Raw genomic sequence first — 22,677 nt, 5'->3', positions numbered from 1 at the left:
AGGGACAGACAACAGACAGACAGAGGAAGAGGACAGAGACAGACAACAGGACAACAGACAGAGGAAGAGGAGGACAGAGACAGACAACAGGACAACAGACAGAGGAAGAGGAGGACAGAGACAGACAACAGGACAACAGACAGAGGAAGAGGAGGACAGAGACAGACAACAGGACAACAGACAGAGGAAGAGGAGGACAGAGACAGACAACAGACAGAGAGAGGAAGAGAGGGAAGAGAGAAAAGAACACAGCACAAGTTGGTTGGACAGATAAAACAGTATAAGATTCTTTAACCCATTCTGACCTGAGATCAGATTCTAAAAACGTCTTCTACATCCCGACAGTTTTCTGAAAAAGCTATGTTTCTATGTCAGTGGTTCTTCGATTTTTCAAAAATAGCAGACCTACAAGCTCGTATCGCGCCACTCGGTGGCGCGATATGAGCTTGTAGGTCTGCTATTTTTCAATAGCTAAAGCATAACATGATGCCAACACCAAAATGGGTTCCCGTTCAGAATGGGTTAATCTCTGTGTGTTAGTCTGAGTGTTCAGGAACGCATATGGATTCCGTTCGTGAGTGCGGCACATCGTGCGATGCGTCCCGTCTCCATATTGTAACGTTTAGTTTTTTTTTCTGCAAATTAATGCTCTTCTACTTGATCATAACTAGAGCGTCTCACAAAAGCATCAAAAGTAGGGATGCCACAAAGTGACCATCAGCCAAATCGAATAGTCGACAGCTCTGCCGATTAATAATCGATTAATTGAACCCACCCCACCCAAAAAAGAAAGAAATAAAGATAATTTTTCTTCTTTTTTTAATCAATATCAGATTAAACTTTTAAGATTTTATATTATGCACATGCCATGGTCACATAACCATTATATGTTGAGTGCATGCTTTGATGGTTTACAGTTTTATAATCAGTTTTGATGAGTAAACCTTTGTGGAGATCTTCTCAGTTCTCATTGTATGCTAGTTACTGCCATTCAGGATGGAAAATGAAATCCATTTGGATTTGGGGAGAAGTAGTTTCATAAGGGGCTGGTATGAAGTACTTGATATAAAGAGAACATGTTCAGTTCACTATTCTACACTTAGCCTCGATACCCAGGCTTTCATTTCGTCTGCGCGAAAGATGAAAGCCTGGAAAAAGCCGTGGGCTGAACCAGTCTAAAAGTGGGAGTCAACCCTTCCGGGTGGGCGTCGCTCTAAATGATGTGACGTAGCGCTGCACTAGGGGGGAGAGGAGGGGCCGGGGGTGACGGACAGATCGATGAGATCCAATCAGGGTGCGCGCTTTTCTGAGGCGCGACCCTCCCATCTAGGCCAGAAATGTCTCTGCTTAGGTCAGGCTAGTCTACACTCTACTCTACACCTGCCTTCATTTCATCTGATTGTCTGTCTGGCAGGCACTTAACAAGCCATCGTTAACTGTGTCTGTTAGAGAGAGGGGCAGAGAAGAGTGGCTTTGCTCAACTTCATTTATACTTATATTTTCCACTCTGATGAAGGTACATGTTCGATATATCATGCAGCCTTACTTATTAGCCTATATTTTGGCAATTCAAAAATAATATATATATATATATATATATATATATATATATATATTATTAATATTTCAATTATTAAATATTAAAATCGATTTCGGAGACTCTGACGATTAATCGGAAAATCGATTAACCCATTCTGAACGGGCACCCATTTTGGTGTTGGCATCATGTTATGCTTTAGCTATTGAAAAATAGCAGATCTACAAGCTCATATCGCGCCACCGAGTGGCGCGATACGAGCTTGTAGGTCTGCTATTTTTGAAAAGTCGAAGAGCGACTGACATTTTTTTAATCTGATCTCAGGTCAGAATGGGTTTAATCAGACCAGTGTGTGTCCAGTGGAAACCTCGTGTGAATCTGATCTCAAGTCAGAATGGGTTAATCAGCGGCATCCCTAATCAAAAGTAGCCGATCTAACATGGTCGAAATGTGGTTATTGACTGCTCACTGCATGTCTGCTACACGGGGCGGAGCTCATGATGCGGTTTTAGGGCACGCCCAGAAAAAAAACAAGGCATTTTAAGTGACCCCAATCCGTCAGTCTTCCGTGTCTTACCTCTCCCATGGCACGCCCCTCCAGAGCCAGAGCCTGGAAATCATGGTTGAGCTCATCCATGGAGCGGACCTGGAATCACACACAGAGCACACAGAGCCACAGGTGAATGAAGCCCGACACACACCGTCTGCGACCGCCGCGGCACAGTATTGCCGCGCGCCATAGCCGCACGGCAACACCAACAGGATGCGGCGCGCTACCACGCGGCTGGGGAGTTTTGTTGACAAAAAGGAAAACAACTAAACACAGTCCTAATGTTTTCTGTACAAAAGAAATGACGAGCTTTTGGTTCATATTCAAATCTGGTCATTTAGACCAGACCACGTCGAGGAGCAGGTAGTGTCCAGGTTAAAGGGACACTTCACCCTTTTGGCCAAAACAATATATGTTAATGACGTTTAGAAGGTTTAGAACACTTTCCTGGGAGGGTTTGTGTGTAATTTGTGGTTTTAGATATTTTAGATTTTAGCAGTGAGCCCAGTGTCTCTGAGATGTCATGGACACTAGGCTCACTTACTTCATGGACTACAATTCCCATAATGCTTTGGTGCACTGCTCCTCCTTGAGGATAGGGGGAGGGCTGTCTTACTGAGACAACATGTAGTCCAGGAAGTAAGTGATCCCAGTGTCCATGACATCAGAGACACTGGGCGCACTGCTAAATTAAAAAATATCTAAAACTGGACACATGTCTTCTAAATCTAGTCTACCAGGCCTGCAGTAGGCTATGCACTGGACACATGTCTTCTAAATCTAGTCTACCAGGCCTGCAGTAGGCTGTGCACTGGACACATGTCTTCTAAATCTAGTCTACCAGGCCTGCAGTAGGCTATGCACTGGATACATGTCTTCTAAATCTAGTCAACCAGGCCTGCAGTAGGCTGTGCACTGGACACATGTCTTCTAAATCTTGTCAACCAGGCCTGCAGTAGGCTATGCACTGGACACATGTCTTCTAAATCTAGTCTACCAGGCCTGCAGTAGGCTATGCACTGGATACATGTCTTCTAAATCTAGTCAACCAGGCCTGCAGTAGGCTGTGCACTGGACACATGTCTTCTAAATCTAGTCAACCAGGCCTGCAGTAGGCTGTGCACTGGACACATGTCTTCTAAATCTAGTCTACCAGGCCTGCAGTAGGCTATGCACTGGATACATGTCTTCTAAATCTAGTCAACCAGGCCTGCAGTAGGCTGTGCACTGGACACATGTCTTCTAAATCTAGTCTACCAGGCCTGCAGTAGGCTATGCACTGGATACATGTCTTCTAAATCTAGTCAAGCAGGCCTGCAGTAGGCTGTGCACTGGACACATGTCTTCTAAATCTAGTCTACCAGGCCTGCAGTAGGCTATGCACTGGACACATGTCTTCTAAATCTAGTCTACCAGGCCTGCAGTAGGCTATGCACTGGATACATGTCTTCTAAATCTAGTCAACCAGGCCTGCAGTAGGCTGTGCACTGGACACATGTCTTCTAAATCTAGTCTACCAGGCCTGCAGTAGGCTATGCACTGGACACATGTCTTCTAAATCTAGTCTACCAGGCCTGCAGTAGGCTGTGCACTGGACAAAATGTGCATGACATTATTTTAATAAACTAGAAATACGAGGAATTTGTTATAGGGAGATAACAGTAGCCAACTCAATCAACGTACGACCGTCCGACGGGAGTTTTCATGTAATACACGGTAAGACTACGGTGATTAGTATTACCTGGGTGGCTCAGTCGTGTAACTTTCCAGACGTTAAGCCGTGTGTGTGTTCAACAACACAGCCATGACGTTAAGCTGTGTGTGTGTGTGTGTTCAACAACACAGCCATGACGTTAAGCTGTGTGTGTGTGTGTGTGTGTGTGTGTGTGTGTGTGTGTGTGTGTGTGTGTGTGTGTGTGTGTGTGTGTGTGTGTGTGTTCAACAACACAGCCATGACGTTAAGCTGTGTGTGTGTTCAACAACACAGCCATGACGTTAAGCTGTGTGTGTGTTCAACAACACAGCCATGACGTTAAGCTGTGTGTGTGTGTTCAACAATCATGGCCTCATACGCTCAATGGGGACAACTACAGTGTGTAAATACTTTTACTATTGGTGAGTTTATTACTGTAGTTTGTTCAACAAGTTAGATTGGAGACGTGTCGTCGTGTCGTCCGGTACAGTAAAGTATAGCAGGAGTTCCTCCTCGCTCTGCCCAATATTATCCAGTTTGGTGACAGTCAAACTACAGTAGCTCTTGCTGTGATTTCATGTTTCTTCATGCTTATCCAACAAAAGTGCAGGCGTGCGCATTATTAAAAACAAACGCACGATCATAGTTGCGATGGAGTTAAGTAGTTGATCAACTGATTCATAGCCTGGCAGCCTGCTAGCTAGCAAACCTAGTACGTAATCATAACCTCCTCCTAGCTTGTAGCTCCTTCTAAAAACCAAAGGAACTGTGGTTGTAAGTTACAACCACAGTTTTTTATACAACCCTAAATGTTCAACAACAAGTTACAAATTGTAACTTGTTGTTGAACATTTAGGGTTGTATGAAAAGCATCGCATCGTTCAGTCCTCCTCCTCCCCGCTGCAACTGAACAAACATTGTGAACAACGAAACATGCTATGCTGCTACGTAGAAAGGTCTTGCGCATCAAAAAATAGCAGATCTACAAGCTCACAACGCGTCCATCCGTGAGTCATTGTGGACTTGCAACTTTGATTTGAAACAGCTGAGCTAATTTCGGCCAATCCGAGCGGCATTCAGCGTTCTCTAGTAAGAGAGAGAGTGGCGACACTAGTGTTGACTCCCACTGTAACAATGGAATGCGGAAGTGCTCATTCTATCTCAATGGGATAGTTCCAATGTTTGGAACTATCCCCCATAGGTACCCGCTTTGTCTCAATGGGATAGTTCCAATGTTTGGAACTATAGCCCATAGGTACCCGCTTTGTCTCAATGGGATAGTTCCAATGTTTGGAACTATAGCCCATAGGTACCCGCTTTGTCTCAATGGGATAGTTCCAATGTTTGGAACTATAGCCCATAGGCACCACGCTTTGTCTCAATGGGATAGTTCCAATGTTTGGAACTATAGCCCATCGGTACCCGCTTTGTCTCAATGGGATAGTTCCTAATGTTTGGAACTATAGCCCATAGGTACCCGCTTTGTCTCAATGGGATAGTTCCAATGTTTGGAACTATAGCCCATAGGTACCCGCTTTGTCTCAATGGGATAGTTCCAATGTTTGGAACTATAGCCCATAGGCACCACGCTTTGTCTCAATGGGATAGTTCCAATGTTTGGAACTATAGCCCATAGGCACCACGCTTTGTCTCAATGGGATAGTTCCAATGTTTGGAACTATAGCCCATCGGTACCCGCTTTGTCTCAATGGGATAGTTCCAATGTTTGGAACTATAGCCCATAGGTACCCGCTTTGTCTCAATGGGATAGTTCCAATGTTTGGAACTATAGCCCATAGGCACCATGCTTTGTCTCAATGGGATAGTTCCAATGTTTGGAACTATAGCCCATAGGCACCACGCTTTGTCTCAATGGGATAGTTCCAATGTTTGGAACTATAGCCCATAGGCACCACGCTTTGTCTCAATGGGATAGTTCCAATGTTTGGAACTATAGCCCATAGGTACCCGCTTTGTCTCAATGGGATAGTTCCAATGTTTGGAACTATAGCCCATAGGCACCACGCTTTGTCTCAATGGGATAGTTCCAATGTGTGGAACTATAGCCCATAGGTACCCCGCTTTGTCTCAATGGGATAGTTCCAATGTGTGGAACTATAGCCCATAGGTAGTACCCGCTTTGCGGTGAGATCAAAGCGTGTCGTCACTCTCGTACTATTCCACTCGGCCTGCATTCACCGGCTCTGTTTTGCAGTTAATCCTTCACTCGCTGGCCATTTCAGAACCCGATGTTTTAATGCTTGATTGGATGGAATAAATATCATATTTTACCGCCGACTAATCGACTATAAATCGATTTTGATGGTAGTCGAGTCAACTATCAAAAATTACGTTTAATGCCCTAGTGTACAGACAGAGAGACGGACTCACCTGGCTGATCTCAGGTCAGAATGGGTTAAGTGTGTACTGTGTACAGACAGAGAGACGGACTCACCTGGCTGATCTCAGGTCAGAATGGGTTAAGTGTGTACTGTGTACCTGGCTGCTGTCGTGGATGTTTTCCCCGGTGGGCCAGCGGTGTTTTCCAGGCTGTTCACCGTGCTGCCGCTGGAAGAAATAGTCCACCATAGCATCGTCCTGGGAGCGCCCCGCACCCGCCACACCCTGGGATGCATAGACACGCACGCACACACACACACACACACACACACACACACACACACACGTTATATACTGGAATTACTGCCAAAGGCACGGGTGCAGTAAGTACTTAGTTTAGACAGTTTTTGGGTTAGACCAGTCATTAGTCCTACAACTACAACCTATCTCAAACCCTCACCCTAAACCTAACCTCCCACGGGGCAGCACACCTAAACCTAACCCTCACCCTAAACCTAACCTTAACCCTCACCCTAAACCTAACCTCCCACGGGGCAGCACACCTAAACCTAACCTTAACCCTCACCCTAAACCTAACCTCCCACGGGGCAGCACACCTAAACCTGACCTTAACCCTCACCCTAAACCTAACCTTAACCCTCACCCTAAACCTAACCTCCCACAGGGCAGCACACCTAAACCTAACCTTAACCCTCACCCTAAACCCAACCTCCCACGGGGCAGCACACCTAAACCTAACCCTCACCCTAAACCTAACCTTAACCCTCACCCTAACCTTAACCCTCACCCTAAACCTAACCTCCCACGGGGCAGCACACCTAAACCTAACCTTAACCTTCACCCTAAACCTAACCTTAACCCTCACCCTAAACCTAACCTCCCACGGGGCAGCACACCTAAACCTAACCTTAACCCTCACCCTAAACCTAACCTTAACCCTCACCCTAAACCTAACCTCCCACGGGGCAGCACACCTAAACCTAACCTTAACCCTCACCCTAAACCTAACCTCCCACGGGGCAGCACACCTAAACCTAACCTTAACCCTCACCCTAAACCTAACCTTAACCCTCACCCTAAACCCAACCTCCCACGGGGCAGCACACCTAAACCTAACCTTAACCCTCACCCTAAACCTAACCTTAACCCTCACCCTAAACCTAACCTCCCACGGGGCAGCACACCTAAACCTAACCTTAACCCTCACCCTAAACCTAACCTTAGCCCTCACCCTAAACCTAACCTCCCACGGGGCAGCACACCTAAACCTATAACCTTAACCCTCACCCTAAACCCAACCTCCCACGGGGCAGCACACCCTAAACCTAACCTTAACCCTCACCCTAAACCTAACCTCCCACGGGGCACAGCACACCTAAACCTAACCTTAACCCTCACCCTAAACCCAACCTCCCACGGGGCAGCACACCTAAACCTAACCTTAACCCTCACCCTAAACCTAACCTCCCACGGGGCAGCACACCTAAACCTAACCTTAACCCTCACCCTAAACCCAACCTCCCACGGGGCAGCACACCCTAAACCTAACCTTAACCCTCACCCTAAACCTAACCTCCCACGGGGCACAGCACACCTAAACCTAACCTTAACCCTCACCCTAAACCCAACCTCCCACGGGGCAGCACACCCTAAACCTAACCTTAACCCTCACCCTAAACCCAACCTCCCACGGGGCAGCACACCTAAACCTAACCTTAACCCTCACCCTAAACCCAACCTCCCACGGGGCAGCACACCTAAACCTAACCTTAACCCTCACCCTAAACCCAACCTCCCACGGGGCAGCACACCTAAACCTAACCCATGTCTAACCAATGGGCCGATTCATACTCTTATTTTACCGCTGTTTCGGCGCTGTAGAGCCGAAATGATTTCGGCTCGTCAGAAATTTTCAGTAGCACCGAAGAGCCGACTTTAGGACGGTACCCCCCCCCCCCCCCGCGCGAACCTCAAATGACGTCACATTGTAGGCTCAACAGAGCCAAATGACGTCACATTGTAGGCTCTACAGAGCCAAATGACGTCACATTGTAGGCTCTACAGAGCCAAATGACGTCACATTGTAGGCTCTACAGAGCCAAATGACGTCACATTGTAGGCTCTACAGAGCCAAATGACGTCACATTGTAGGCTCAACAGAGCCAAATGACGTCACATTGTAGGCTCTACAGAGCCAAATGACGTCACATTGTAGGCTCTACAGAGCCAAATGACGTCACATTGTAGGCTCTACAGAGCCAAATGACGTCACATTGTAGGCTCTACAGAGCCAAATGACGTCACATTGTAGGCTCTACAGAGCCAAATGACGTCACATTGTAGGCTCTACAGAGCCAAATGACGTCACATTGTAGGCTCTACAGAGCCAAATGACGTCACATTGTAGGCTCTACAGAGCCAAATGACGTCACATTGTAGGCTCTACAGAGCCAAATGACGTCACATTGTAGGCTCTACAGAGCCAAATGACGTCACATTGTAGGCTCTACAGAGCCAAATGACGTCACATTGTAGGCTCTACAGAGCCAAATGACGTCACATTGTAGGCTCTACAGAGCCAAATGACGTCACATTGTAGGCTCTACAGAGCCAAATGACGTCACATTGTAGGCTCTACAGAGCCAAATGACGTCACATTGTAGGCTCTACAGAGCCAAATGACGTCACATTGTAGGCTCTACAGAGCCAAATGACGTCACATTGTAGGCTCTACAGAGCCAAATGACGTCACATTGTAGGCTCTACAGAGCCAAATGACGTCACATTGTAGGCTCTACAGAGCCAAATGACGTCACATTGTAGGCTCTACAGAGCCGAACCCACTTTTATTCGGCTCTAAAATAGGAGTCTGAATCGGCCCTTAGTATGCACCCCAAAAGGCACAGCACTGAGTGCTGTGACGCTAGTATGTTGCCGGGCATGACGCTAGTATGTCGCAGGGACTTACACCCCAATCCAACCCTCGATGCTGAGTGTCAAGCAGGGAGGCACTGGGTCCCATTTTTACAGTCTTTGGTATTTGACCCGGCCGGGGATCGAACCCCTGACCTCCCAGTCACAGGGCGGACACTCTCTAACCACAAGGCCACTGAGCTGGTTGCACCAGACGAGATGTATAAAAAGGTCAAGTTCCTTCATACATAGCCAGGGTAGGAATTAGGAAATGAGTGGGTCACTGAATGCATTTCATTAGTTTGTGCGGTAGCAGAGACTATAGTAACTAATTGCCTGACGTTAGTGTGGTTAACCAGACTATAGTAATTGCCTGACGTTACGTTAGTGCAACCAGACTATTCCGTATAAACATTCTGTTTATTCATTCCGTGTGGAACTCTTGACTTGATTGATTGATTGACATTAACCCATTCTGACCGGGCACCCATTTTGGTGTCGGCATCATGTTATGCTTTAGCTATTTAAAAATAGCAGATCTACAAGCTCATATCGCGCCACCGAGTGGCGCGATACGAGCTTGTAGGTCTGCTATTTTTTGAAAAATCTAAGAACGACTGACATTTTTTAGAATCTGATCTCAGGTCAGAATGGGTTCATCAGACCAGTGTGTGTCCGGCGGAAACCTCGTATGAATCTGATCTCAGGTCAGAATGGGTTCATCAGACCAGTGTGTGTCCGGCGGAAACCTTGTATGAATCTGATCTCAGGTCAGAATGGGTTAAAAATGGCCTGTCAGCTCAAACCCACAAAGCAATACTTTGTTTTGTTGTGAGTGTTGCGCACACAAATGTCAGTAGCGTTACAAAGTTATATACAAGAAACCTTCTGACAATATTCCATTTCCATTTCCATTTCTCCCCCTTTGTTTTCCATTCCAACTGTGTTTGTCTTATAATTATGTAACGCCATCGCCGCTATTTCCAAAAGCCACCTCGGGTACATTTTTTAAACCCATTCTGACCTGAGATCAGATTCTAAAAATGTCTTCTAAATCCTGACAGTTTCCTGAAAAAGCTATGTTTCTATGTCAGTCGTTCTTCGATTTTATAGCTCGTTTCGTGCACACACACTAGTCGACTAGATCTTTGTTGAGCTTCTTCTTATATATATATATATATATATATATATATATATATATATATCCCATTCTGACCGGGCACCCATTTTGGTGTCAGCATCATGTTATGCTTTAGCTATTGAAAAATAGCAGATCTACAAGCTCATATCGCGCCACCGAGTGGCGCGATATGAGCTTGTAGGTCTGCTATTTTTTTTTTAATCGAAGAACGACTGACATTTCTAGAATCTGATCTCAGGTCAGAATGGGTTAATCAGACCAGTGTGTGTCCGGCGGAAACCTCGTATGAATCTGATCTCAGGTCAGAATGGGTTAATCAGACCAGTGTGTGTCCGGCGGAAACCTCGTATGAATCTGATCTCAGGTCAGAATGGGTTAATCAGACCAGTGTGTGTCCGGCGGAAACCTCGTATGAATCTGATCTCAGGTCAGAATGGGATATATATATATATATATTATTTTACGCAGCGCGTGTCGCGCCCCTCATGAGCAGCAGTGTTGTTTTTGGCAACAGATTTTGATTTTAGTTTTAGTCATAGTCTCTTTTTTTTTTTTTTATATATATTTTTTGCGGCTTACGCCTTTTTATTATTGATTTTTGAAGGGACAGACAGTAGGCTGACAGGAAACGGGAGAGAGATGGGGGGGGAAGACATGCAGTAAAGGCCGTGTCGGGTCCGGGAGTCGAACCCGCGGCACACTGCGACTGGATTACCAGTCCGGTGCCCAGACGGTTACGCTACGGCCTGGGCCTAGTCATAGTCTCTTGAATAGTTTTCATTTAGTTTTTGTCACATTTTAGTCACCTGGAATGTTTTAGTGCTAGTCTAGTTTTAGTCAACTAAATATCATAATACTTTAGTCAACGAAAATCTACAGTTGATTTAGTCGACAAAAATGCATTTGTGGGCCTTGATGCCGTCGTAAGGACAAAAAGCCGATCTACAAGCTTGTAGATCGGCTGTTTTCAGCATGCAACCAAGTGTAAAATGACTTCTCTTGTCCACTAGTCCCTTCCTGACATTTTAGTCTAGTTTTTATTTGTTGACGAAATTGTCAGTATATTTAGTCTTAGTTTTAGTCACCATAGCTTAGTTTTCATTCAGTTTCCATTTAGTTTTCGTCCGTGAAAAAAAAGGTAGTCGACGAACATTTTTCGTCTTAGTTTTAGTCGACGAAATCAAACACTGCCGAGCAGACGTGTCGTTGATCCAGGCGACAACGTCTCCCAGACCAATTAAGGACAGACGGACAGACAGACGGACAGACACACAGACGGACAGACAGACGGACAGACAGACGGACAGACACACACACACAGACGGACAGACACACAGACGGACAGACACACACACAGACGGACAGACAGACAGACGGACAGACACACACACACACAGACGGACAGACACACAGACGGACAGACAGACGGACAGACACACACACACACACAGACGGACAGACACACAGACGACCCGTTTCTAGACTGACTGGTGTTTACCTGCTGGCTGGGGGGCGGGGCCTGGGGGGTCTGCCCGGCTGGAGGGGCGTGTCCTCCGCTGCTCAGCACCACGGGCATGCTGGGAGATGTAGTTCTGAGGTGGGGGCTGAACGAGTCCTGCCAGAGCACTGCTTTCCTCTTCAACACACACACACTGCTCATTCCACCACGGCCTGTTGAGAGAGAGAGAGAGATGACGTGAGCATGCGTGTGCGCACTATGCACGCACACACACACACGCACGCACGTACACGCACACACGCACACACGCACACACGCAAAGACGTGTGGCATACAGGAACAATAACATGTTTATCCCTGTAAGACCCGGATATATTTCTACTTGCAAAAAAGAGATTTCAACCTTACTACTACTTTGTACTACTAGGACTTAACCCATTCTGACCTGAGATCAGATTCATACGAGGTTTCCGCCGGACACACACTGGTCTGATGAACCCATTCTGACCTGAGATCAGATTAAAAAAATGTCAGTCGTTCTTCGATTTTTCAAAAAATAGCAGACCTACAAGCTCGTATCGCGCCACTCGGTGGCGCGATATGAGCTTGTAGATCTGCTATTTTTCAATAGCTAAAGCATGACATGATGCCGACACCAAAATGGGTGCCCGGTCAGAATGGGTTAAGTTAAAAAAAGGTTTGATGAAAATGTTATGCACATTTATAATAATTATATAATAATTCATAATTTACATTTGGGGATATCTTTCACAATAATGAATAAAACATGTTCTAGACATTCTAATGATAACAAAAAAACATATATTACAATTATTTTTACTTACTTTTATTAGGGTTAAAGGTCAAATGTCATAGGTTCAAAATTGTTCAGAAATGTTTAATTTGTGTGAATTTCAGCCTCTGTGGGGGGGTATTTATTTATATGCAAATATCATGAACAATGGCCTTGCAATCAGAGATGGGCAGTATTTGAAATACGTATTTGAAATACTTTTTTGTATTTTGTAATTTGTATTTCGCTGGGATGGAAGAAATGAGATGTATTTTGTATTTAGATACATTTTTTGACCCAGTATTTGTATTTTGTATCAAAATACATTTTCAATGTATTTTGCCCATCTCTGCTTGCAATGGCATTGCAATGAACATCACTGATGACGTTTAGGTGAAAAAAGAACAGAAAAAATAAATAATAATAATAATAATTAAAATTAAAATGTTACCGAAAAGCAACGCTGGGTCTTACAGGGTTATGAGTAAGTACAAAGCTTTTCAAATCAGACAATAAATGACCGGCTATGCTCTACGAACTAAGCTTACATTGAAACAGAAGGTACCAAAAGCCACTTGTCAGTCAGACCTTGTAAACCAAAAGGCCAGTCTCATTTCACATGTCTACAGTTTCCCTACTTCAACCAGTCCAGCATGAAGTTCTGCACAGTCAATCAGTCTCATCTGCAAAACCATCTCAACTCCATCATTCCTACAGTACGTGAACGAGAGATTTAAGCACAAGGCAATCTCCTTTAACCCATTCTGAACGGGTACCCATTTTGGTGTTGTCATCATGTTATGCTTTAGATATTGAAAAAATAGCAGATCTACAAGCTCATAGCGCGCCACCGAGTGGCGCGCTATGAGCTTGTAGGTCTGCTATTTTTTGAAGAATCGAAGAACGACTGACATTTTTTTAAATCTGATCTCGGGTCAGAATGCGTTCAACAGACCCAGTGTGTGTCCAGTGGAAACCTCGTATGAATCTGATCTCAGGTCAGAATGGGTTAATTAAACGGAGACAATATCTCCCAATCACTGTAGACTGACTAGGGCTCACTTTGACGACTTAGTTTGCATGATCACACCGATGCAAACATATCGGACGAATCCAGAGCCACCTTGTCTCAGTGTGCGGCGCGCGCACACACACACACACACACACACACACACACACACACACACACACACACACAGTCACAGTCACACACACACACAGTCACACACACACACACAGTCACACACACACGCCTCATTTGAGAAAAGGGACATTTCTGCTAGTTCAGCTCAAGCGACTCAGCCATGGGGAGACATTTCTGCGACGATTACATAGAAAACAAAAAGGCCATTTCCTCCTAGTTGTATTACTTTGAAGTCCAAAGCTCCGCTAGTGTGCAGGAGGAGAAATGATTTATAGGTGAGATGAGAATAATATGCACGACTGGCCTAACGATAGCTCTGGGTCTCCGACAGGGGTTGGGCAAAGAATCTCTCTCTGGCAATACACCTGTACACAGTCACAGTATACTGTATATATCTGGGAATAAATGCCATTTTTAGTTGCTGATGCAGCAACAGCCTGCAGAGGTCCTTTACAAGGCAAAGAGATCATTTTGAATTACCCTATTGTCGCACTTCCAAACATCAATCTTTCATCACATTTAGAGGCCCTCATCTATGGAACTCCCTAGATGCTTAACTTAAATCCTCATTATCCTTCCCAATATTCAAAAAACATCTAAAGAAATATCTTATTTCTTCCTCTCTGTAGATTACATGTTTTTACTTTGATGCGTTATATATTTGCTTTTGTGTGTTTGTTGTTGTATTGTTTATTTTATTTCTTTACTGCACAGCTGCCCCCCCTTTGCCAACTTGTAGACTTTTGTACTGTTTCTTTATGAACTTTTAATCTGTTTAAATCAATGACCTCTTCCATACAGGAAAGGATTCCAAATAAGCCAGCTGGCTTCTTCCCTTCCTTGCATTGTATTTTTGGTTCTTTGATATGTTATTGTCTATTTTTAAGTGGTGCAACCACTTCTACATCCAGCATGCAATGTCCGTGTAGCTGTGTACCCGTTTGTGTGTGTACCTGTGTGAGCACGAGTGGTGTGCGCATGCGTGAAATTGGAACGAGAGAAGTATGTGACATGGCTGCCACCTGCTGGACGCAAACGATACAGAGAAGAAATTGGAACGATACAGAGAAGAAATTGGAATGATACAAATTGGAACGATACAGAGAACCAATAGACGGGAGTTGCACCACTTGGTTAAATAAATAAACCTAAAACCTAAACCTAAACGCCCAGATAGGTGAATTTGTGCATTGATCAGGATATGTGCATTAGACCAGCGGTGGGCAAAACATGGACGATGGAGAGAGCCACTGTATTTTATTTTCCATATTTGAATTGAAATCCTGAATTAAAATCACTTGCGTATGCAGAGCACGCAAGTTACTGTAATCTGTGTATGTCGGTGGTGTCCGTCCGTCGGCCAATTAAATCAGGGATTGGCTGATGACGTAACTATTCCATTTTGGGGCCGGGAACCCCTTTTGGTGTTGGCATCATGTTATGCTTTAGCTATTGGAAAAATAGCAGATCTACAAGCTCATAGCGCGCCACTGAGTGGCACGCTACGAGCTTGTAGGTCTGCTATTTTTGAAAAATCAAAGAACGACTGACATAGAAACATAGCTTTTTATCAGAAAACTGTCAGGATGTAGAAGACATTTTTTTAGAATCTGATCTCAGGTCAGAATGGGTTTCGGGTCCCCAGATGACAGTGAGTGAAGAGACAATGTAAAGGACTTAAACCAGACAGTGGCCTTGTGGTTAGAGAGTGTCCGCCCTGAAACTGGGAGGCCGGGGGTTCGATCCCTGGCCGGGTCATACCAAAGAAAGACTGTAAAAATGGGACCCAATGCCTCCCTGCTTGGCACTCAGCATCAAAGGTTGGATTGGGGGGTCAAATCTACTAATCATATGATTCCCGAGCTGCAGCTCACCGCTCCTTGGCGGCGGTGAGATGGGTCAACAACACATTTCACTGCAGTAACGTGTGTGTCTGTGTGACAAATCGTACGACTTTGTTTTCAGACCTTTTTAGTAGCTAAAGAAAAAAGAAATTGCACCTGTGGGAAGTGCACCTTCTCAACCAATGGCACATCTCCCACCAAATCACACCGGCCAATCACCGTTTGCGTTCTCACTTTTGTCTTCGATGTCACTGCATCAAAACTTATCAACAAACATAATACGTCATCTCATTCCGACCAATGATAATTTGCGTCCTTCACCTTCATCTCCAATGTTTTTGCAATTTTGCAATGTTTGTACTCAAAACTGTCCATTCATTGTCAATGGCATTTAACCCATTCTGACCTGAGATCAGATTCTAAAAATGTCCGTTTGAAAATGACAGTTTTCTGAAAAAGCTATGTTTCCATGTCAGTCGTTCTTTGATTTTTCAAAAATAGCAGACCTACAAGCTCGTAGCGCGCCACTCGCGCTATGAGCTTGTAGATCTGCTATTTTTCAATAGCTAAAGCATAGCATAATGCTAACACCAAAAGGGGTTCCCGCCCCAAAATGGGTTATTGTTTGTGTAGTGTGAGGACAAAGTGTGTGTTCACCGTTTACACGCACACACAAAGCTGGACACCCCCCAAAAAACTGGTCAAACATTTTGGCCAAATTGTCGAATATTGTCAAATAATATAAGAAGCTCAAAATGTCTCGCAGAGCAAAGCTTATAGATGTGCCATTTTCACAATATCTATATATATCTGTGGAACCGAATTAACCCATTCTGACCGGGCACCCATTTTGGTGTCAGCATCATGTTATGCTTTAGCTATTTAAAAATAGCAGATCTACAAGCTCATAGCGCGCCACCGAGTGGCGCGCTATGAGCTTGTAGGTCTGCTATTTTTGAAAAATCGAAGAGCGACTGACATTTTTAGAATCTGATCTCAGGTCAGAATGGGTTCATCAGACCAGTGTGTGTCCGGCAGAAACCTCGTATAAATCTGATCTCAGGTCAGAATGGGTTAAAGTAAACTAAAATGAAAATGCCTAAACTCCTACAACTCCAAGCAGAGATTAAAATAGGGTGCATTTTGCATCCCAAAAACGCAGTTTATAGTTAAAGGGACGCAATAAAACAACGACCTCTGCATCCACGGGGATGCACTACTGTACTGTTTTTTTATTCTAGTTTATTTTGCTATAGCTTTAGTTATAATAATAATTTCTTCTTCTGTTTTCTACATGAATATAACCACATTATAACCATATAAAATGAAATGCTGCAATTTGTAAAAACATATAGCAAAATATGACTCCTAACGTCGTTGATAAAATGTCCCTGGGACTCATCTAAAAGACCATCCCTGCATCCTGGGACTCATCTCTAAAAGAACATCCCTGCATCCTGGGACTCATTTCTAAAAGAACATCCCTGCATCCTGGGACTCATCTCTAAAAGAACATCCCTGCATCCTGGGACTCATCTCTAAAAGACCATCCCTGCATCCTGGGACTCATCTCTAAAAGACCATCCCTGCATCCTGGGACTCATCTCTAAAAGACCATCCCTGCATCCTGGGACTCATCTCTAAAAGACCATCCCTGCATCCTGGGACTCATCTCTAAAAGACCATCCCTGCATCCTGGGACTCATCTAAAAGACCATCCCTGCATCCTGGGACTCATCTCTAAAAGACCATCCCTGCATCCTGGGACTCATCTCTAAAAGACCATCCCTGCATCCTGGGACTCATTTCTAAAAAGACCATCCCTGCATCCTGGGACTCATTTCTAAAAGACCATCCCTGCATCCTGGGACTCATTTCTAAAAGACCATCCCTGCATCCTGGGACTCATTTCTAAAAGACCATCCCTGCATCCTGGGACTCATTTCTAAAAAGACCATCCCTGCATCCTGGGACTCATTTCTAAAAGACCATCCCTGCATCCTGGGACTCATTTCTAAAAGACCATCCCTGCATCCTGGGACTCATTTCTAAAAGACCATCCCTGCATACCAGGACTCATTAAATTGAAAACCTATTGACATCACTGTCCCAAGTGCTTGTCTGGGTGGGGGGGGTCCCCAGTTCAAATAGGATTGTTATTATTATTATTTTTGGGGAGGGGGTCACTGCCTGAAAAGGTTGAGACTGAGCCACTGCACTAGACAACCACCTAATAATAGACCTTGCTCTACCTCTGTATTCTAATTTCTATTAGCTAATCATGTACAGAGAAAGACTCATAATCCATGGGCTGTTACGCAGACAACAGTGTCATGTACAATACAAACATCCATCTAGTGTGTTTATGTATACCAATTTATCTGACCAGGCGAGGAGGCATGTATACAGTGTATTGCTACTATAGCAACCACCATTCATCAAAGTGTTGTCAAGGCAAGTTTGTTATGAAGCTGGAGTGACTTTGCTCTTCCATTGCTATGGGCAGTTTGTTAGGTAATAATGTTGGTCATATTCACTTAGGAGAAAGGCAAAGGGGTAAGGGAGAGACCAGGGGTAGGACACCTTAGGAGGGTGATCACTGGCATAGGTGTGGAGAGAGAGGACTTTATTTTAAAAATGAAATGTCTTTTAAACTCAAGTCCCGTCACATCAGTATAGGCAAATTACATTATGCACATAATTCTACATTTATTCAAACTCTGAACTCTGACTGGGGAGTGAGTCTTCTGGCAGATAGGTGGGCTGGGGTTATAGTCTACTCGAGAGAAAATATTTAAAAAGAAGAAAGGTTGTTAATTATGTATTTTGGACATTGGTAAAAATATTTTATTTTATTTTGTCATAATTACGTTGACATGGCACACCCGACTATCAAATAACCCATTTTAGACGGGAACCCATTTTGTGTTAGCATTACGTTGTGCTTTAGCTATTGAAAAATCGAAGACACTTTTAGAATCTGATCTCAGGTCAGAATGGGTTAATAATGAAACTGTCAGGATGTAATAGACATTTTTAGAATCTGATCTCAGGTCAGAATGGGATAAATAAAAACATGGCACTTGTGTCAAAAAAGGTTGCCGACCCCTGGGCTAGTCGGCTGCCAGATAATCATTACACATGACAAATGACAAATATTTCAAAACTATAGGAACAACTTCAAGTGGCATTTTGGGGTCAGTGATCAGTTTTAGTCACCGTCACTGACCCCTCAAAATTGTCTTGAGGGTCCTACAGAGCGTCGCAGTCCCTCCCCCTTTCAGGACAACGAGTGGCCCAGGAAATGATTCTCCATTAATTTTCTCCATAGGCTTTTCAAAAACTATTTATATAAAGACGGTTACGCCGCGGACAAAGCCCAACTCGGATCCGGATCGTGACAAATCATGACAACAAAAACACAATATTTTGTGCCGATCAAATAATTTGAAAGAAGAAAATAAAGGCAGGATACAACACTATGTTTTTATTTATTTTATGTTCTTATATTCAATTTTGTTCTTTGCCATTTTAACTACTTGTGTTTTATTGTATTATATTTTTGTGTCCTGCCCTGTGAAGCACTTTGAGCTGCATTTATGTATGAAAGGTGCTATACAAATAAAGTTTATTATTATTTGTTTTGTTTTTCTTCTTACTAATTAATTGATCGGCCCCAAAACATTGTGATTATCGTCATGATTTGTCACGATCCAAGTTGGGCTTTGTCCGCGGCGTAACCGTCTTTAAATAAATACTTTAGGAAAAGCCTATGGAGAAAAATGAATTGCAAATCATTTCCTGGGCCACCCGTCGTTCTGAAAGGGGGCGGGACTGCGACGCTCTATAGTCACTGTCACTGACCCCTCAAAATTGGCTTGAGCGGCCTATAATTCATATTCTAACCCATTCTGACCTGAGATCAGATTCATACGAGGTTTCCACTAGGACACACATTGGTCTGATTGACCCATTCTGACCTGAGATCAGATTAAAAAAAAATGTCAGTCGTTCTTCGATTTTTCAAAAATAGCAGACCTACAAGCTCGTAGCGCGCCACTCGGTGGCGCGCTATGAGCTTGTAGATCTGCTATTTTTCAATAGCTATAAAGCATAACATGATGCCAACACCAAAATGGGTGCCCGGTCAGAATGGGCTAACATAGGGGTCTCTCCGATTGACTTCCAAATCAGCATGCAATAAAGTAGACAGATAAAAATTACAAGCAGTGCTTTTTTTTTCTTTTTTTTTTTCTTACACAATGACCCATGCTACAGTATAGTAATTACCTGTCTGGCAGAGTCACGGTCTCACACTCACACTCCATCCATCACCACAACCGACCGCAAAAAACATATCTGCTGAAACCAGTGTGCAATCCCCCCACACACACATTAGCACACACCCCCTTCCTCCTTCCACCAAGACAGTCACCGAGCGAGGCGAGCCATATATATACAGGGTGAAAAAAACACCACTACAGGGCCAGAGGGCTGAGTGACACATTAAGATAACACTCACTCACAGTGACTCTTCAGCCATTTGGGGCTTCTCAATTATTATTTTTGCTGAAAGAAGGCCATACATGCCGACGACCCGCTCTCCTCCTCCTCTCCCCCTGTGCTACTTACTAAAAAGCCCCCTTTCTGGACCCTCTTGGTTTCCTTTTTTCTGCATTTCTGCATTATTTTCACTCCTATGCCACCAAAATGTGGAACGCCCTACCAACAGTCATTAAGACATGTGAATCCCTTGACTCCTTCAAAACCGCTCTCAAAGGGCACCTACGGACGGCTGCAATTCGAAACTGGCCCCTGTAAAATCTGAATCACCCCACCGCCCCCCCCCCATTTCCCCTCACTGTATATGTATCTTTTCCCTTTTTGCTTCCTTTATGATGAATTCCTGTTCTGTTCTTTAACTACATAGAAATGTCTATTTGTATGTCTCTAAATGTTTTGATGAATTGAACAATGTGGACCCTTTTGTAAACAAGTGTAATGCTTAATTGGGTCGTCCACTCACAGTTAACAGTCTCTGTATTGAGTTTGTGCTTGAAATGTACTGTAAATTCTGCAAACTGTTAATAAATATTTCAATCCAATCAATCAATCAATCGGTATACCGACATCCCCAAATACAGAAAAGGGTTAACCCATTCTGAACGGGCACCCATTTTGGTGTCAGCATCATGTTATGCTTTAGCTATTTAAAAATAGCAGATCTACAAGCTCGTATCGCGCCACCGAGTGGCGCGATACGAGCTTGTAGGTCTGCTATTTTTGAAAAATCGAAGAACGACTGACATTTTTTAGAATCTGATCTCAGGTCAGAATTGGTTCATCAGACCAGTATGTGTGTCCGGCGGAAACCTCGTATGAATCTGATCTTCAGGTCAGAATGGGTTAATAAATATTTCAATCAATCAATCAATCGGTATACCGACATCCCCAAATACAGAAAAAGGGTAAGCCCTCGAAAGGGGCTATACTATTACTATACCCCCGTGCCCAAAGTTACAGAACCAGCCGGAAATCACACAAAGAGAGAGACAGACAGGACAGTGAGTGGTGTGTTCATCACCATTCCTCAAAGCAGCCTGTCCCTCCTCCTTCCTCGCAGCTTGTTATGTTACCAAGTTCGTCAGTAGTCACCCGGAAATGGACACACACACACACACACACACACACACACACACACAGACTGACTGCTGTGCTAACAGCCTTCCATGCATGCATATATACAGTACACCGAACTGGGTTAATCATTATTCAAATACCGCCCGGGGATCAATGAATTCACCGCATACATACCGGCCACACACACACACACACACACACACAAATACATGTTATACACAATTACACACACACACACACACAGTCACACACACGGGGCGTGACAGCCAGCCAGGCCAGGCCAGGCGACAAAACAAGCTAGCAAGCAACATAACGTCAGGTTTTAAGTCGGTGTGTCCCCCCCCCCCCCGCCACCACCACCAACAACACACACACACACACACACACACACACACAAACAAAACCTGTCATTCCCCCCCCCCAAAAAGCCCCAACAACAACAACGTCTCGAAAACAACAGTGTGGTTGTGTTGTGGGTGGGTGGACCGTGGGACGGTGGGACCCCCCCGCCCCCGGTATTAACGGGGTTGTTGTCGGTTCATTGTTGTCGTGGGGGGGGGGGGGGGTGGGTTATTATTATTATTATTATTATGGTGGTGGGTTCATTGCTCACGTCCAGCAACAATACATAAATGGCCTCCTTCTCCCCCCCCCACCCCGGCCGGCACCGAACACAACACGGGGCTCGAGTCGACATTACGTTATTAACGGTACCGACCGTCCCCGACAAAGACAACCCTCGGCTCCCTGCTCGCTTTGATAAAAACACCGGCCCCGTCCGTCCCACTCCCACAGGTACCCCCGCCGGGCCCCCGGCCGTGGGCCCCCCCAGTGGGCCGTGACAGGGGGGTGGTGGGTGGGCCGTGTGACAGGGGGGTGGGTGGGTGGGCCGTGGGGAGGAGGGGATGCTAACAAAGGCCTGCCTGGCTGTATATCTGTCTGGAGGACTGGAGCGACACACCGGGAGGAGGAAGATACCTCTGCCCGGTGGGAGACACTGGAAGGCGGCCTCTCTCTGAAACAACCTCCGGTAAAAGGGGAAAAAAAAAATGGCTCACTTCCCCGAGACATATCCTACCCCCCCCCCCCCCCCCCCCTCCCACCAAAAAAAATAATACCCGGACCGACGCATGGGCGGCGGGGTCCGCCGCATGGGGACCCCCGCCGCCGCGGCCATCCGCCGACGGGCGATACTCACAGGCGGAGAGGGTGGATGATGGTCGCGGATTCTTCTTCTTGTCTCTAGTCTCTCTCGTTCTCGACTCGACTCGTCTCGACTCTCACCCCCCTGGTTTCTCTTTCTTTCCTCCGCCTTTCCGCCGCCGACTCTCCCAGTCCACTAAGGGCTTCTTTCAGTCAGTCCGACAACAACATGGCGGCGCCTCGCGACGGACGGGAGCAGCCAGCAGCAGGCGAGAAGCCAGTGGCGTGCACAGATAGACACTAGGGGTGCGTGCTAAAGCACCCCCTAGTGCCCTTTTTGGCAATGTGCTCTTTAAAAAAGATTTTTATTTTATTTTATTTATTAATTTGTAGTGTGTGGACCATGCGGTGACATTGATCAATTCTTGATAAAAAAAAACGCTTCTACTATATTATTTA

The 22,677-nt window shown here is 45.0% G+C and overlaps 1 protein-coding gene across 1 annotated transcript in view; it reads right to left on the bottom strand.

The window, feature by feature from the left end:
- pum1 (pumilio RNA-binding family member 1) overlaps positions 1-22,410 on the bottom strand; it is a 107,805-nt gene extending 85,395 nt beyond the window's left edge. The window contains 4 exon segments of the mRNA XM_083785916.1: positions 2,115-2,183; positions 6,280-6,405; positions 11,694-11,866; positions 22,274-22,410. Coding sequence (XP_083642042.1) covers positions 2,115-2,183; positions 6,280-6,405; positions 11,694-11,855 — 357 coding nt within the window. The 5' untranslated portion in view covers positions 11,856-11,866; positions 22,274-22,410.
- Between the last annotated feature and the right edge of the window lie 267 nt (positions 22,411-22,677).

This window comes from Protomyctophum parallelum (genome assembly GCF_964188405.1).
Source record: "Protomyctophum parallelum genome assembly, chromosome: 1".
In the NCBI taxonomy this organism is placed as follows: Eukaryota; Metazoa; Chordata; class Actinopteri; order Myctophiformes; family Myctophidae; genus Protomyctophum; species Protomyctophum parallelum.
The sequence above is the reverse complement of the archived record's forward strand: the minus strand, read 5'-3'. Positions and strand labels throughout refer to the sequence as shown.